This window comes from Parasteatoda tepidariorum, chromosome 8 (genome assembly GCF_043381705.1).
Source record: "Parasteatoda tepidariorum isolate YZ-2023 chromosome 8, CAS_Ptep_4.0, whole genome shotgun sequence".
In the NCBI taxonomy this organism is placed as follows: Eukaryota; Metazoa; Arthropoda; class Arachnida; order Araneae; family Theridiidae; genus Parasteatoda; species Parasteatoda tepidariorum.
The window spans coordinates 90591741-90610498 of NC_092211.1; the positions used below are offsets into that span (position 1 = coordinate 90591741).

Sequence of the window (18758 nt, forward strand, 5' to 3'; positions counted from 1 at the left end):
ATATACAGGGTGGTCCTAAAATATATGTCAAAAATGTAAAGGTAGGTAGAGGGGACATAAATAAGCATATTTCGGATAGGAATGTGTGTGCGGTAATGGCACATTAAAGCACTAGCTTGTAAAGCAGTATGAATCAGAGGAATCTGAAAAGACAAGTAAAGACAAAAGAAAATAAAAATTCATCAACAGTTTAAAAGAGGTGCTCGAAAGAGCAGCTACCAACATCGATACAAGATTCACAGCGAAGGCGCATGGATCGGCGTACATTAGAAAAGACGTTAGGCATGTCGAGCACATGTAAAGTAGCAACAGACAAGCGGGAAACAAGATCTTCTTGATGGGACTCTCGTACACCAGACTTTTAATATGACCCCAAAAGAAAAAATCCAAGCAGGTTAAATCAGGAGAACACGGTGGCCAGGGAAATGGACCACCCCGTCCTATCCAATGCTGGCCGTAGACAGCATCCAGGTGATTTCTGACGTTCCCAGTACATCCTCTGAGCAGCTAATTCGTTTCCTTGGGCAGCCCCATACATGAAATGCAAGTTGGCAAGCTACACATTGGTGAAACGATGCATGCTGTTTGAGATCCGTGCGGGAATCCAGCTAGCAAGCGCTGTCATGCACCGCAGTCATCAGCGCTCCCTACCGGCTCAAGGCGGCATTTCCGCACACACAGTCCTATACGAAATATGCTTATTGCTTATTTAAGTCCCCTCTACCTACCTTTACATTTTTGACATATATTTTAGGACCACCCTGTATATATATATATATACACCAGAAACACATTAAGATTGAATCTTAGAGAAAATCCAGTCATACATGAATACATGTCTGAATTTTATGCAAGCTTGCATTTTGCTGTAGTCATTGAGAAAATTGCATTCAAATAGTTTCAAAAAGAGGTATTTCGCGTAATTTAGAGATTTGGAGGTCAATTTGTCAAGCTCGCCAAGTTGGTCACCAAATCATTTCATACAAATAATGCTAGAAAAAATAGATCAACATAAAATTAAAGTACTTTAGATACATTAAAGCAGCGTTCCCCAACCCCCGGTCCGTGGATCAAATGGTACCGGACTGCCCATTTCATTGAAACTGAATTTAAATTCTTAGGTCTATACCCCAAATTAGAAGTATCTGTGTTCCATTAAAATTTTAGCAGTAACAGCAACCAAAACAAAGCAACGGAATAAACTGGACATAAGCAACACATTTCGGGGATCATTGTCTCCGATTCCCCCAGATGGAACCGTCTCATTGCAAAGAAACAAGCTCAGGGTTCTCATTGATTTAACGTTCTAGTAAGTTAAAATGTTAAATCACTTTATATATATCTTTTGGTGTAACTATATTTTATTTTGAAGGCATGTTTAGATACAATTAAATTTTAATTAATGGATCAAAATAATCTAAAATATAAACAATCAACGTCCCCTCCCCCTCTCCCAGCCGGCCGCGGTAAAATTATCAAATGTTGACAGGTCCGCGGTTATCAAAAGGTTGGGGAACACTGCATTAAAGCATCATTTCAAACGTACACGAACAACTGATTCATACCAGGAAGACACCCTTAGCGGTGTGAGATGTCATTTTTGCTCATGGATTGTTAGGCAATATTTTATTATTTCTAGGATGTACCCTTTTCACGCAAGTCTGTAGCCGCAGTACTAAATTACCCTGAATAGCACAAACATGCCCTTTCTTCACTTTAAACTTTTTAATACACGTATTATATTAGATTTTACAAAGCTTCAAAGTTGTATAGATAATTTCTAAACACCCTGCATGATCAATATGCATAAAACATACCTGCGAATAAGCTTGCACTGGATGCCGACAATCGAAATTGATTTTCCATGTACTTGGGTAACATAATATAATAGCCAAAATTGCCATACACTGTGAAAACAGCGTTTAATCCAATCAGCATATATAATGGATTCCTTGCCAATCTTTTTAGTGAATCACCGAGTCCTATAATAAACACAAAAACACAATCTGAAGCTATTTTTCATAAAAAAATATTTATTGCGTTGTTACCGCTGAAGCTCGAAAGTCGTTTATATGCTCATTACATATCTAATCTGCTGAGTTAATCCGTTAAAGTGCGAATTTAAGTGTTTACCGCAAATTTCATTCTGTGCGCATTCCGTATCGTTAAAACTTGAAAGTTCTGATTCTATCACCTCATTCGTTGATTGTAATGATTGACTTTATTTTTTGGATTTAGAAAAGCAAATAAATGTCACTATGTTAATTGTACTAATATTTTAAACCGTTTAATTCTCTGTATATTATAGTTAGTAAAAGGATCAATCAATCCATCAATTCATTCTATCAATCAATGCGTTGATTCAAGACACATCAAATAAATTTCAGAATTAATTTGAAAACTCAAGTGATTGCAAAAGCAAAAACTTGATGAGTTTTTTTTTGAAGATAGCGAACAATAAATAGGTAACATTCTGTTAATTTATCGCTTAAATAAGTACTTAGTAGGTAGCGTGCAAATTACTTTTTTTATTTGAGAAATGAAGGAATTTTTTGACATTTTAACCGACCACCTTAGTTAATCTGCACACTATCTATTCAATCTGTTGCAGAATTGTTGTACTGTTTTCTACACTTTAACGGTAACATGTAAATAAATAGATAAATGAAAATTATTGTTCCAGTCGAGGAAAATGCAATTCAATATAAAGTAACAAAAAAAAAAAGAAGTTGCTTTTATGGACATGCTTGTACAGAGGGTTGTTTTAATTCTTTTCATTCTTTGGAGATCACTGAGTGAGTTCTCAGAAAAAACCGCAATCTGGAAAAAGAAATTTAAATTTAAAATATTCAGTAAAGTTTATTTTTTTCAAACTATTCATTTAGTAAACTGTGGCAGCTATATTAGATAGGTATTCGGCGTGAAGTACTTAAATAGGGAGAAATCCAGGGTTGGGCCGTTCAACGTAACTTATTTGCATTGTATTATTTATTTTGTACCATTTGAGCTTATAATAGCACGTGTGTTACAGTTGATATGATTTTTCGGTTATTTATAATACTAACTACCGATTGATAAGAACAACTAAGAAATTGAATATTAGTTATTGCGAATTATCACATTAACTGAATCATTATTAACAATGACCGCGATATTTTAATTTACGGCTCAAAAAAGTACTTTCTCTGAATAAACATGTTTTTTTTTTCTCAAGACGTATTTGATTTTTTTTAACAATGTGAGTAAGAGATGTTTAGAAAATATAGTCCCAATAGTTTAGTCAGCAGATCAGTGAAACTTTGATTTTGTGTAGTTCGCGATACTTGTGGAACTTTTCAAGAGAACTCAAAATATTTTTGCACTTAATTGTAAAGCAAGTTTGCCCGCAAAGATACATAAATCAATTTTAATATTTATTTTGAATTTTTTATTCCTACAATTACTCATGCTCCAAAGGTGTTTGAATAGTAAAGTATTGAAATTTTTCCCTCCAATTAAAATGTGTAATTTAAAAAGATAAAATAAAAAATTTGAATGAAATCGGTTAAATAGTTCCTTAGAAAATGCAAGTTTAAAAATATGATTTTATTGAAATTTTATTACTCCGAATCTATTTGGCTTCAAATTAGTACTTAGTTATTTAAAACGACTCAGTTTAAATGTGTGTACCCTAAAGCTCAAAAGCTTTCGACTTGTATTAAATAAAAGAATAAAATAATAATTAATTGTAAATAATTATTTGCAGGAAATTATCTTTGGAACCATTTCTATAATTGTATGACAAAAGTTTGCGATAGGCATAAAAAAAATGCGAGATATGACAAATGAAATAAACATTTAGGACCCTAAATATTTGATCACTTTCCTGACTAACCTATAGGGATCATATTTTAAACTTTTCAGCTATTTTATATTCTATATTTTGAGGGCCAGTAACAATTCGAATTCATCGGGAAAAATTTATGGGGAGAAAATGTGTATTTGAGTCATAACTTAAAAGCATTGTTTGCTCTAATTAATTAGTCACCCCTTTGAAACTTAGTTCAGGAAAACCCCTTTGCTTAAGTTATTAGGGGTAATATTGCGCATTGCACAATTAAATGTTACATTACATACATGCTGTCCGAGGGATAAAAGTTTGAGCAAAATCATGAGAAATTGTAGTCAAAACTTTTTTTAGAAAATATATGTATAGCATTTTCTATCCTGCGATGCACGCGAGAAGTTTTGTTTGAGTCATATTTCAATGATTTTTCTTTCAAAATGTTTTTAAAAGAAAGTTCTTTTGGAATTAAGGAAGGAGTGTTTTATAAATTAAGAATAAGTTGTACATGTTTTAAAATATAACCCAAATGATACGCGATTGATGAGATACAATCGTATAATTTGAATAATATTTTTAACGTTCAAAATCCTTATTCGGAATTTACAATTCAAACAAATAGAAATATTTTCCAGCTGTTATTATTTGTGAGTGCCTCTAACTATTTTATTTTATTATTACTTTTTTAAGGAAATGAATACGAAATAAAGAAAATTTTCGCTATTGAAAAGTTTTATTATTCTTCATTTAATATGTTCTAATAGGTATACAAAAAATCGCTTTACTTACCATCGAACATACTGTTAGTGTTGTGTTCTATTTCATGGAGTAAATGATCCGGAAGACGTCTCGGGAAGAGAGCCATGGGTCCGGCAAATATCAGAAGTAGGAAACCTTGCAACACAAAGCCCATCCACCAACCCCCAATCCAACGGGGATCATCAGGACCAAAGTCAGGAGTCTCTGAAAGTTTAAAAAGTTGTTTGTAACATGAACATTTTGGGGCAACAGTCACCTCATCTTCTTGTATTGTTATTTTATAAGCGACGTTTAACAACTTTTTATGGCAATCCATTTTCTAATCCATAGCCTTGTCATTTCGAACCCAGTGCAGTAGACAAGGAACTCCTGGATCAAGGATTGGGACAAAGCATTCTGCGTGAGAAATTGGAAAAACCTGAAAACTTCCCACGGTTAGCCCGATGATAACCGTGGGAACCCGATTCTAAACCATGAGTTAGCTAATATTGAGGATATTTTATGTCAGTAAAGTGGTCGGTGCGAGCCGGGAGCAGAATTCGAATCGATCTGTCATCACTGAGACTCGAACCTAGTTCCCCTCATTGGGGAGTTAGCGCTTTATTCCACGAGTCACTGCTGCTCTCATGTTATCATTTATCATAATATTGAAATGGAAAAACTCCATTATCTTCTAATATTTTTAAGGTGGGAAAAGTCGACAAGTTTCGTGTGCTCAACATAGATGTCTTTGATCAAGACCAACTTACATGAGAATGATGAAACCAGAGCAGATTTGAATTTAAAAAAACTAACATTGCCAATAAAAAATTGAAAAAATAATAATAAATAGTGAAAACAAATTCTATAAAATCACGGTAGACGAGAGGAGTAAGAAGAGTAACTGTGAAACGGAGGGGGGGGGGTTCAAATCAGTACCTGCATGACAGGATACATTTCCAGGCAGAATGAAGAATGGTATTCTTCCCAGGAGCGACTTTCCAATCAAGTGGTGTTTAATGACTCATAATGATTCAACTCTTTGACCTTCTCTTAAAAATAAATAAATAAAATAAAAGAAGACTTAATTCTTGACTTATTTTTAGTTCAATTAACAGATTTTAAAATAAATGAAATCTTACATTATAATCGCTACCCATTACATCCAAAAGAAAAATCACCAAAAAAGAGATCAAGTTGTTAAATACCGATGGATAGCAAATAAGCTGCCCGGGTTCCCTCCATTACGCGAGAAAATGTTAATAAGTATATATAATGCTTTCAAAAGATTACGATGAAAAAAACTAGAAGATTTTTATTGAATAATGAAGTCACATCCAGAGTCATATTTTTTTTTTTTTTTTTTTTTTTTTTTTTTTTTNTTGGTTTTTTTTTTTTTTTTTGCTTTCAGACGGGTTCTTCTGTATCCACGTATTCATTTATTCCTTTTAATTATTCTAAATATTTACTTTTCACCTTTTATAATACTAAAATTACGATAAGTAAACAGAGTGCCAAAAAGTAATGAAAAAGTAACGGATAGCAATCTATAGAAAATTGGCGAAAAAGACACCAGAAGATAATCATGTAACGTAATAAATTTTCCTGTTAATGTCTAAGAAGTCAAAGAAAAGGAACCTCGAAACAGAATTTTACATCTGTTAAGTAATTTAAAAAAAAAATGTTTTCTTTTATAGCCGGGTTTGAACAGCCAACTTATTTTTGGGTTCCTTACCCTTAATCATTTTGAACAAGAAAACGTGTGGGTCAAGTAATGAGACAAACCGAGTTTTTATTGAATTAACCCCCATTCGTGTTACGTGGAGACGAAAACTTCCTACGGCGCGCCTGACAAAAGAATTTTTTAAGCCATGGTCTTTGTCCTACTGAAGATATTTTTTATGATACGACAGCATTGTGATTGGTACAAGCCAGTAGCAGAGTTCATATCGACCATTGCTGGGATTCGAACCTGAATCACCTCATTGGAAGACGAACGTTCTGTCCCCTGAGCCACTGAAGCTTAAAGTTAGCTGTTATAGAGAAAGTAATTAAGAATCAAATCTAAAAATAAATGAAATTAAATATGTATTTGCTTCTCATAAACTTACCGAATGGATTTTCATAGTACTTTAAGAATGCTGATGACATTAGAAATCCTACCATTGGACCCAATAAGCGAAGGGCGAATGCAACAGCTGCAAAAGATATAAAATATTTTGAAAATCATTGCAACGATCATTGCATCACCATTTCAGCCATAGGATATTTTCTAGCATTCACAAAATGTTTTAATTTTCTGTTTATAGGATGATACTAAAAAACACCATGAATCAAAAATAATAAGATAAATAAACATCTGGTCGTTAAGCGTTCACTTGTTGTGTCAGAATAGTAAAAAAATATTATGAAGTTAAATTGCTTTTTCTTAATTCTATTTTAAATAAAGAAAATGTTTAGATAAACACAAAATTCTTGTCTATTCTAGACGATCGAAATAGTTTGATTAAATAGCAATAGATCAAATATGTGCATTCCTTTTTAAAAATATGTGGATCAAATACGTATTATTTTCAAAAAGTGAACACTGAGAAAAAAATTCTGTAAGTGAAATAACCGCACAGTAAGGCACTAAGATTTCTGATAAAAGAAATCATAATTCTGGTTAATAAAATCAAAACATGCGGTATTCAAATCATTCATTTCGTGATTTTTCCTGTTCCTATGTAATCTGATTCCTGGAAATTCCGGTCTTTAAAAATTTTAATTCTTATTACCACACATTTAGTAAAAAGAGCAAAGTAAATTTAATCGTAAGAATGGTTTTTATGCTATGGTATAAATATAAAATTACCCAATTTTACCACATTTATCAAAAATTTATCACGTGCTATAAATCCATATTTTTTAGTTAATTTTACCAATATCATTACCGAAGCACTTCAGTAAAAATTTCCGAGTTTTTTGGTGTTTATGTGTGCTAGAAACACGTTACTTTATTCTAGTAGTTCCGACCATACATTTTTTCACAGAAGACATAAATATGTGAATCCTTTAAAAAGAGAATGTGTTAAAATGGGTGGGTCAAATATTTATGTTCAATTTGTGTGGATCAGATAAAAATATATTTGTGTTACACATTAAGAAATGTATAAATGTGTATCAAATTTGTGCGCTCAAATGTGTGTTTCAAAGATGTGTATTCATAATGTGAGGTCATCAAATATATGTGCTTATTATTAAAATGTAGCTTCAAAATGAAAGTATCAAAGAAGAGTGTTCATTTTTGAAGAAGCGTGTATAAATGACGTTTGTTTATTCATACAAACGTGTGTTTATATTATACGTGTGTCATATTTTTGAAACTTTATTCCTTATTTCTTTACTTATGTTTATATTTACTTTGAATGTAGAAGTTTCACTTTATTTATTTAAAAGAGAGGACGCAAAGCGCATAACTGCAGATTAAAAAAATGACATGAATATTTATCTGAAACTTATCCAGTAATAAATTTTATACACAAATTGTTTATATTTTAACTTAAATAATGAATAAGTGACATGGTTTCAAGACAAAATTGTTTAATTCTGACCCCAAATTTTTTTTCTTTATAAAATATAGTTGATGAAACATTTACATTAATTAAGATAAAAATAGATAAAAAAAATCTACTTGACATATAAACATTTAACTACATAAATCTCTCATTGAGTACATCTCAATTTTTTGAATAAATTTTGGCATTTTCTGAAAATTAAAAGAATGAAGAATATTAAAAAGTTCAAAAGTAGAACAATAATATGTTAGACAATACTTGGCACAATTTTATAAATTTTTCGTTCTATACAAAACTCCTGTGACTGATTGGTTTTAATCTCAATGAAGGTAATAAATTCAATTCAAAGTAACTTTTGAACTCTTTCTACGTCAAATATATGTCTTACTACTTGAGTCTTTGTTTCATGACTAAAACGCGAAGAAATCCCCTATAAAAATGTCCTACACTATACAAAAAACTTAAATGCATCATCATTTTATATATTAATTAAAAATAAATAAGTTGAATGAGTTGAAAATGATAAGTTAATTATTCTTACAAATTTTCGATATCAAAAGTTTATTAAATAAGGACATCGTTCACTGTAGAAACCGTGAAACAATATTTCTTTGCTTCATTTTATATCAACTCAATTCAATTATTTTCTAAGGCATCTGTCTTAAAATTAACATAGTTTACATAGTCTATTTGTACCAGAATATTTGTCCCAAGATTTCAAAATGTTGTTCCTGCGAATAGTGATAGTTTTAAAAACATTGCTTGTTGCTTTTTCATTAGTAGCAACACCGCCTGTTAACGAACTTATTTATCGTTGCTCAAAATTTTGTAAGAATACGCATTTCGTTTCTAGAGCAGAAGGCAGCAAAACGCACTTTTATAAATTCTTCGATCTTTAAAAACGTCAATTATGTTTAAAACAACCGGTATAACATAAAGAAAAATTTAAAGTAATTGATTGTAGAGATTTGCAGTTGCATTACACGTGAAAAGAAGAAACATTAGAAAGTGCTTAGAGTTGTACGACCAATCTTTGTTAAGCTTTCAATACCCTTGAAAAATTTAGAAGAAATTGTTAAATTTACTAATTCATTTTCAGGAAAGGAATATTGTATTGACTTAGTTTGCAAAAACTAATTACAAATTTCGCAGTGATTCGAATTTTCCTAGTATTATATCAAGTGTTTTAAAAAATAAATAAAAATTAAATTTTTTCAAGCTAATTTTCGTCACCTACAAAATGTTACTTACCAAAATAAAGAGGCGTATTTCTCTTTTTGGCATTATCGTCAAGATAAGCTAATCCAATCGCATAATAAGCCAAATTCCCAAATCCTTTTAAGAAACTCCCCAACATTAGCAACAGAATAGCCGTTAATGTCGGTGGCCGATCATCCTCATCGCAGTGTTCCATTCGAACGTCACCATTGCACATTTCTGTACTTGTATTATTGTGCACACTCCCGATTGAGCTTAAGTGAGTGGCTGTTCCATACAGGAAATAGGGCAAGGCGGATGCAAAACAACAGAAAGCTGACAAGAACATGCCGAAACTCAACAGTCGGGGCCTGTGTGCTCTTCCGCCGAAATGGCCTACCAGCACACCCAAAAAAAGAGGCGTCAATTCGTCCAACATCATAATAAATCCACTAGTCTTGCTTTTGAATTCGAATCGTTTTTCCAATGTTGTTAAAACTCCGACAAGGTACGTATAGTAAGATCCATGTAATATCCCTATAATTGAGTACAAAATTACATAAACATTTGCTGTGGCATAGGATTGAATGCATTGTGGCTTAAATGGACCAAATCCGCATTGTGTGTCGAAATCTATTTCATCCATCACCTCTATGCGATCTATGCTATGTTTAGAGCCAACCGGTATATCCTTCATAGCTATGGATGTGGTAACATTCTGGGAAGAAATGTTCGAGAATGTTTGCAGAGATTCTTCCTCGGGAATGTCCGCCAAACAGATTTCTTCTAATGGGTTGATGTGATCCACCACACCTTTTCCACCACTTTCCACCTCTTTGTCTGGGACAGCTGCAATTATTTCAGTATCATTTGGTGATTCGACATCATTTATACTCGAAGGTGTTTTGTCTTCGCCTACGGTTGAGTCACGATGTTGCAATATCACTTTGACTTCATCACCAGCAGTTTGCAGCACAGTGTTTACCACCTCGGTGCTCAATCTTCGAATATCTTCCATGCTTAACTTGCTTCTTCTTTTCAAACCTACAGAGACATTTGAGTCACTGGAATCAACCTGCTGAACAACGTCTTTGGACGTTGCTTGCTGTTCGTCTGTTTCTAGACCAAGTGTAGATTTCAAACGTTTCTCTGCTTGCCTCAAACCTTCTTCGATATGTGTTATTTGGTAGGGATTCTCATCATCCGAATTTTCTTCATTTTGAGTTTCTTCCAATTTATCACTCACACTATCGAGGTTTTGTTCCAAATCCGGAACGTCGCTTTCTTCTTCAGATTTTGCATCCGATTTAGAAGGTGTGTTATCATTGCTTTGAGAAATGACTTTTTCCTTTTCACTTTTTGAATGGTCATTTATAGTTTTATGTTCGTCGATAGCTGCATTTATGTCACTTTTAGCTTTTGCAAAAGAAATTTCTTCATTTTGAAGGTGAGTTAAAACGACTTTCGATTCATCGATATCTTGATTGCTGTCAGAGCTGGTAGAAGGGTCATTCACTTCGCCTTCAGTGACAGGTTTTACAATTTCGAAATTTTTGCCTTGTTCCAATATATCGGGAAACTGTTCACGTTCGGCTTCTTCTAAAGAATCAGGCTGAAATCCTATTATATCAGGCAATGGCTGAGGAGTTAAATTCGGATAATTTATTTCGTTGTAGTAGGGGGGTAAAATTTCAGACTGCGGATGGGAATTTTCTTCATCCATGAGTGATTCTTCAGTGGGTGATACATCAATCTTTTCGGAATTTTTCTCATTGGAAGAATTAGATTTAACTTTAACATCCTTGGTTGAATCGTGAGCTGCGTTTGTATCCGTTTCTTCATCTTCAAGACCGAGAAAAGCTTTGATTCGGCTGGTGTATTCCAACACAGATTCTAAACGTACTGAAGTGGGTCGTTCACTAACATCATGATTTCTGTAAATTTTATGAACGCTACTTCCCTCTCCATTTTCCTCCATTGATAATTTCAAATCAGTATCTGCATCACCGCTTTCAGCATTCGAGTCAATCATCGGAGTGTCAGAAGATGCGCTCTCCGCGAGAGTTGAACTCAGATTCACGGTCATGAAAGTAAATGTCTATTTGGACGAATTATTATCTGATAGTAGTTTGACCTCACTTCATTGGTCAAGATCAAAAAATGTTTACAAATTATTCTAAAAATGAAGATATAGTTTCTCGCATAAAACTGAAGATAAAAATGCATGGAACAATCGCCTTTGTATAAGAACATGAAATCTAAACTGACATCAACATTAAAAGGGAAGGAAAAAAAAGATTCGTAAAATGATTATGAAAATAAAATACAAAAAAAAATTCAAATGCAGAATAGAGATTCTTCGGTGTTGAATACAATGAAAAATTATTTCAAGAGATTGAAAAAAAATTTATACAGTATAAGAACTCTTGTATAAGAACAGGGAATTCTATTCAATATCAAGACGAAAATACGTGCATAGGTTAATGATTATAAAAACTAACACTGGACAAAATTTATTTTTTTGAACAAAGGAAAACTTTTTTTAAAGTTAAAACAAATAAAATAATAAATTATACAGTTAATGAAAATATAATATACATTCGACATTTCTATTAGAATAAAAACAGGGAAACTTACTTAATATTAAAATGAAACGATTTGTGAGCATAAATTTAGGGAAAAAATAATTTTTGCGTATGCAAATAACAATAACGGTTCATTTTGTTTCAGTAACGAAAAATTACTCACTGCTGAATTTCATACTCTGTAAATGTGTAATTTCAACAAATGAGATGATTTGAGAAAGTCATGGCTAGAAATATGCTGAAAGAGAAGAAGGATTACTATAAAAAGTTCTTTCAATGAACGAACATTAATGCTCGGAATAATGTATCCATCTGTCTAAATGCTCGGAATAAAAGTATCCATCTGTCAAAAGAAAAAAATTATAGAATTAAAATAAAACTTTTAAATATTCTTCGTTCAAATGGACTGAAAAAGAGAAAACAATTTTATTTTCTAAAAAGAACTCTTGCACCACTTTCGTAATAAATTTTTAATTCCTCCGAAAAATCCCCCTACGCTATAAATATCGAATACACGTTCCACATTAAATAGAATTATTTACTTCGTTTCAATTGACTTGAAAGCAATGGTTTTTAGAACTTTCTCTTTTATTGTTCCAATTTATATTTATATATTTAAGTCCTGCTTCCAGTTCGGTGACTAACTTTTTAAATCGAAAGCACTTCAGTAAAATTTTATTAAACTATGTAATAAGTGCATAAAATGATGATTTACCTAAAACGACCATTTGAGGTCAAAATAACTAGATCCGCACTCTACGTTTATTTTTCTTCTTCAGATTAAATATTCATCCTGCTGCTTTCCAACCCCTCGTATTTGCTTACGTCATTGTCAATTGTTTCTATTAAGATCGCTACGAAATATGAGTTCGCTTAGAAATGACTTGTCATACAAACCGAGGTAAAGGAAAACATTTTGTGAAACATTCTAATTTCTTTTTTAAACCAGTGAAAAATCTCAAAATTCAATAAGCAGCTCTTGCCATTAAAAATTTAAAAAAAATATTCAATACATCGGAAAAAAGATTATGAAATTTATTATTGTGGCTGTGGAACTTAAAACCCTATCTTGTGTGAACATGTCCTTACGTTCCTTTGTAAAACACAAATGTCCCAACCGATATCTTTTTACGGCCTAAAAACTTGTTTACTCTTTATGGGCAAAAAGAATTTGAATGGTTGTCACAATCCAGCTAAATTAGCAGACTATCACTTACCTTGCAAGTTTTATTCATTTATTTTTTTTAAATATTTTATGACAGGACCAAAAAACTATTATTATATAAGTAAACTGAAAAAAAAATGTCTGCATCTTCAGCACCATACGAACTATGAATATTTTTAAAATCCTAAAAATCTCCTTGAGTCTATTTGAAAAAAATCTTTTATTAACTTAAAATCTAAAAATCGCCGTCACAAAACAAACAGGATCGTTATGACTGAAACTTATTCGTGGAAAATGATAAGAAATTTTCGTCAGTAACTTTTATTTCAAACTATGTGTAAATATCTACTATGGTATAAAACAGTTTTACGTCAAAATTTTTGTTGAATTTTTTTTTTTACATACAAAAAATACCATTAAACATACTGCATAACGTTAAAATTATTAACAAATAACTGGCTCTAGCTATTTATTATGATATTTGAATTAAAACTCAAATATTTATGCTTATTTTCTTAGGGTAGTCAAAATGACTGCATTTTTTGTTCTAGGTAGGTAAAAAATATGAATCGTTCTAGTGTTGAATGTTATAGAATAAGTTTTTAACAGCATTCTATTTTATCAGTAAAATTGAAATGAGTTTTTAATTTCTATGGACAAAGCAATAAAATGGCAATCATAAGTTTTTTAAGCAAGAAAAAAAAAGAATGGTGGTTGTTTGCCACGGTATCTATTAAAATCAATGCGCTGTATTAAACAAATTTAATTACTAAGTTTTCATTTACAGAAACAAAATATTATCAATTTTTTGGATCTCCAGTATTACAATTTCTTAAAATAAGTGATTCCATTCATTGTGTCGATAACTGTATAAAGTGGGGATAATCAGATTCACAATAAAAAATAATTTTTTAGAAATATCATTTTTACTTTTTGACTTTAATTTTTTTTTACTCATTGGAGTGAAAATAACAGTATCAATTCTGTAATTGGAGAAAACGAAATTTCATAACCCTTGAGTTATAAAATTTCATTTCGCCTTGAAAGATATTTGAACATGTTATTAGATATTAGCGGGATCACTTAATAAACATTTTATGTAAAAATTTAGTCAAAGAGTAATGAAATTTGATTTTACCTTAAAAGATTATTTGTATAAACGCGTTATAAGTACGAATTTTATAAAAAAAATATTGTCCTATGTGGGTTATGTAATTTTAGTGAACGCTAAAAGTATTTTATGCATGTGAATAAATTTTAGTTCAAGATTTATTTGTATATCTTTTGTTTCGTAGTATCTTTTGTTTCGAGGTATCTTTTTTATTTCGTATGTACGTATTTATTCGCATTCTAGTTACCTTCAAAGCTATTTCGAAATTGTGCAGTGAAAATTATCACAATGATTCATATTATCGCCAAAATCATAAATCAACAAAATTCTCAGTATCTTACTTTTAAACCAGACTTAACTACTACCATCTAGTTCCGATAACATGGGTGGTGGTCAGTTTCTTTATCTTTGTTAGTCATAATACAAAACAGCTGTGGTATTTATCAGATTCGAACTTCAAGTTTATAAGAAAGATAAATCAATCTACTTTACCTTTTACTCAATTTAAAAAATATTGCCTGGACAAAATATTAAATGCACTGAATATGAGACTTGGAGTCAATTTTGTTGGCCTGATGACAACGGCTACATTTTTGTTGTCATTTTATTTATACGTTTGGCATTTTTTTCGCATGGGTCAAGTTAACCTTTCAACACAAAACTGCATCTGCAGTTGTTCAGATGACGTTATGAAATCTGCAAGTTTGGTGTCGAAAATAGAATACATTGGAGTAAAAGGCAACGGAAGTTGTGATTGCAAGGAGTTTCTTTTGCCAAAACTTTCGGAAGTTTGGATACAGGCTTCGCCCAATGAAACCTGCCAGTTGTGTACTTGTAGAAAAATCACGGAAATGGACTGTGAAAATGGAGAAGTAACATTCCGAACGATTTACCTTTATGTAACTCTCACGTTCATCCTGATAGCTATTCTCATGTGGTGTGACATCGGAATACGTATGTGTGAACGCAGAAGACGAGTGAACAGAGTTGGGTATGTACACATTCAGAACGATCCGATTGAGCGTGTGTTCGACTATTTATCTCAAAGAGACGCGAGGAATAAAATGCGACAGAATCTATTGCAACAAAAAACTGATGAACGCTATCACACTATTAATAGATAAAGTAAATAATGCAGCTTGATTGAAATGCTGTACATTTCAAGGATTTGTTTTTCTTTCCATAGACACTTTCATTCATTAATAATTACTGTAATTGCATTGTTAGATGTGAAGAATGCATTGGTAATGTATATAAAATATTTTTTGAGTTAAAGTAGTTTTTTTTATGTAGTTTTTGATGTTTTGCATTTTTTATGAATTTTAAGAACTCACATGATTACTTTCCTTTCGTTCTTAAGTTTCCTCTCGACCCAATTGAGAGGGGGAGTAGAAGACGTGGAATCATTCCAAATATCATTTAATTTTCGCAAACTGACTGATGTTGAATATTAACTCTACTTAAAAGTAGCATCTTTCATTACAAGTTCATTTAATTAGATTGGAATTAGAATCGATGGCATTATTTTGAATTTTAATTGATATTTTAATCAAATTATAGGTATACAATTAACGTGTATGTAACAGTATTTTATCTTTATCTGTTCTGGAATTTCGGATTTTCACTTTGATGAAGAAAATTTTTTAAAATTATGCAAATCGTCTGTCATAAGTTTAGGAAATAATAAAAGCAAAAAAATTTTAAAATCCTGATACGGGCATGTACATTGAAATTAGCCATTTATTATGCTTATCAGCTTCATTTCGTTGCTTTACACTTGTGAAAAAAAAGTAGAGCGTGGGATTCTAAGCTTATCAAATTCTATTTCTCCTCTTCGATTTAATTTTAAAAATATGAAGATTGGAAATTATGCACAAGCATAAGAAAACAGAATTCTTTATAGTATTTTGTAGTGTTTAGTTCACTTGACAACGGGTGAAACCCTTATCCAAAAACTCCTTCGGGGCTTACTATTAGTCTTATAGTACATATATTTTAACTAATTTAAAGTAGAAAAAACTGTTTTATGCTAAGAAACAAAAATTATTGCGAAGCGATCATGAGGGGTCGGGGAGTAGGATTCTTTGCCCGTTAGTTATTCAACAATAGTAAAAAATTTTTGTTGAAATTTAAAGAAAACTTTCACATTTTACATAATTAATAATGACGTCACCAAGAATGTAATCAGTCGGAACATTATCAGGAAATGAAAATTTGAAAACATTATAATTCAATAACTATTTTGTATTTGTCATTTAAAATTAAAACAATTCGAACAATGTGAAAGTATTTTAAAACATTTTTGTCACTAATTAAAATAAACAAATGAAAAAAATAATGAATAGTTACAAAAGGTATTTTTAATGTGGAAATATCTACGGATAAACAAGCTGCATAATTACGTGTAAAATTTTGTTTGATTCGCTTAAATTAGTTTTTGAGAAGTTTGGGTGAAAGACGCAGAAAGCATAACATTAAGAAAACACTTTCGAACGCCTTAACTATTGGATCTCTGTTTTCAAAAGCCCCAATAGTATTTCCAATTTAATAAATTTTTCTTTCTCTTGAACTATTTGACTGATTGCGTTTAAAATTTGTATTTCATCATTTGCTATCATAATTTTTTTCTTTTTTTCTTTTGAAATTTTTAAATCCTATCATGAGTTGGGCATTCGAAAACGCAGACATATGGCAAGATTTCAAATGACAAATTGTATGGTGATTTACTTTATAAATAATGACACCATTTATCATTAGAAAGATAAGTTTCTTTTTCGTTTTCAAAGAACATTGTGCTGATAATTTTTGCGCCCAAGTATACGGCCGCTTTTTAAATCACTGATAAGATTAAATGCGGGGGATTATCTAATGTGTCCTCCAATCAGTTGAGATTCTTCTTATTGACATAAACAAAAGTAGTTTTGTAAAACTTTTTCTTTGGAAAAATTAATTTCTAAGGTATTTTTTAACAAAAAACTTTATGCTATTACAATTGATGAACTGAAAGCTCCTCATCCATGCGGATGGGGGAAACACAGGGATTCGGTGAAACGACCCTTACACGGTTCTTTACAGTACCCAAATTTTTTTGAGGGGTGGGGGCAGAAATGGAAATTAGTTTCTTCTAGAGTGCCTAGAGTATACAGGCACTCTAGTTTCTTCTAGACAGGCAATTGCAGCACATTTTCTTCCGCTGAATGGAATGAGACCCATCTGCAGATAATCGGACTTAAGATTTGGACTATGAGCGAAAAATACAAAATTTGTACCTATTTACGCATAAAAAACAAATGAGTTTTTTTCACTCTGAATAGGATGAGGTCAAAAGAGTTTTTAATGAATAAAAAGTACTATTTTTAATGCAAAGTTTTTCAGTAAAGTTAAGAAATGAATATTTTTACTTATCAATTTATCAATTTATCAATTCAAAATTATCAAAAAAAAATAATGAATAACTTGATTCTTTTTTTAATATATTTTTAATTATTACGTTAAAAATGACTCATTTTAATTTCAAGTATTCTTTTCATAGAGTAGATTAGTATATTTCTTCACACTTTAATCAGAAACCAAAATCTCAAATAAGGAAATATTTATGAGTCATAATACTATCCAAAAAGGCTGCTTTCGTTTATTAAACTCTTTCGTTGTAATTTAAAAACTCCAGTCTAAATATTTTTACATAAAAGGCATCTAAGCAGATATTACATTTCAAGTTATAAATATCGTACACTATATATATTAGACCCTGGTAGTTAAATTTAGTCAGATTAAAAATGAAGATTCTAAGGAGTGATAAACGTAATCAATGAAAACCATTAAGGTTATGTACTTTAGCCACATGTAAGCCATTAAGTACAAATAATATTTTTAAGGAACATAATTTTACACTGGTTTAGTAGTCTCGAACATGGAAGCTCTGACGCGTGCAGCGGCGTAGTTTCAATGTATATTCGAGGGGGTTATTGGTTATCTCATTCTGTTGTCGGCCATTAAAGCAGATGGGGTGCGATTGTTCTTGTTTTCCAGCGGCGCCGTGTATTGCCAAGAATTTGACTTCCCCCACACCCATACGTCACACCTGATTATAGGACAACCCATTCATTCATCCACAGATCGTCATTTTGACCTGAACCAGACAACGATCCATCTCCAATTCAGTATTCCCAGAGGAATAATTTGTTATGGGAACATGGAGGACTTTATGACCTGATAGATTTAACCTGCACCAGTCACCATTTACTACATGGGGAGTTTTCGGTCGGCCTGATGCGAACTCCCGTTCTTACGAAAGTGAGTCCAGTGTCCTGACAACCTGGCTATCCCGGCCCTAATATCCCTAAAATGAAGCATTTTACGGATTTACTTTGCAAGATTTTCTCTAACTTTTATTGAGGACCACAACGATTTCGTGTCACTTTGATAACTGTTCTTTCTCTAATAATTAATTAATAAATTTTGTGCACTCGTTCCCTGCTTAAGACCTGTTTTCATTCTTTGTTTTCACCTGTTTTCATCACCTGTTTTCATTCGCTGGCAATTTTTCTGCACCAACATCATATAGAGAGAATATGATAGGATT

At 31.7% G+C, this 18758-nt stretch overlaps 1 protein-coding gene across 1 annotated transcript in view; it reads right to left on the minus strand.

Moving 5' to 3' along the window:
• Positions 1–11405, minus strand: part of LOC107442140 (solute carrier organic anion transporter family member 74D) — a 45270-nt gene extending 33865 nt beyond the window's left edge. The window contains exons 1-4 of the mRNA XM_016055612.3: positions 9370–11405; positions 6673–6759; positions 4613–4786; positions 1818–1982 (exon numbers count right to left, since the gene is read on the minus strand). Coding sequence (XP_015911098.2) covers positions 1818–1982; positions 4613–4786; positions 6673–6759; positions 9370–11401 — 2458 coding nt within the window. The 5' untranslated portion in view covers positions 11402–11405. The remainder of the gene's footprint in view (positions 1–1817; positions 1983–4612; positions 4787–6672; positions 6760–9369) is intronic.
• Positions 11406–18758: the final 7353 nt, after the last annotated feature.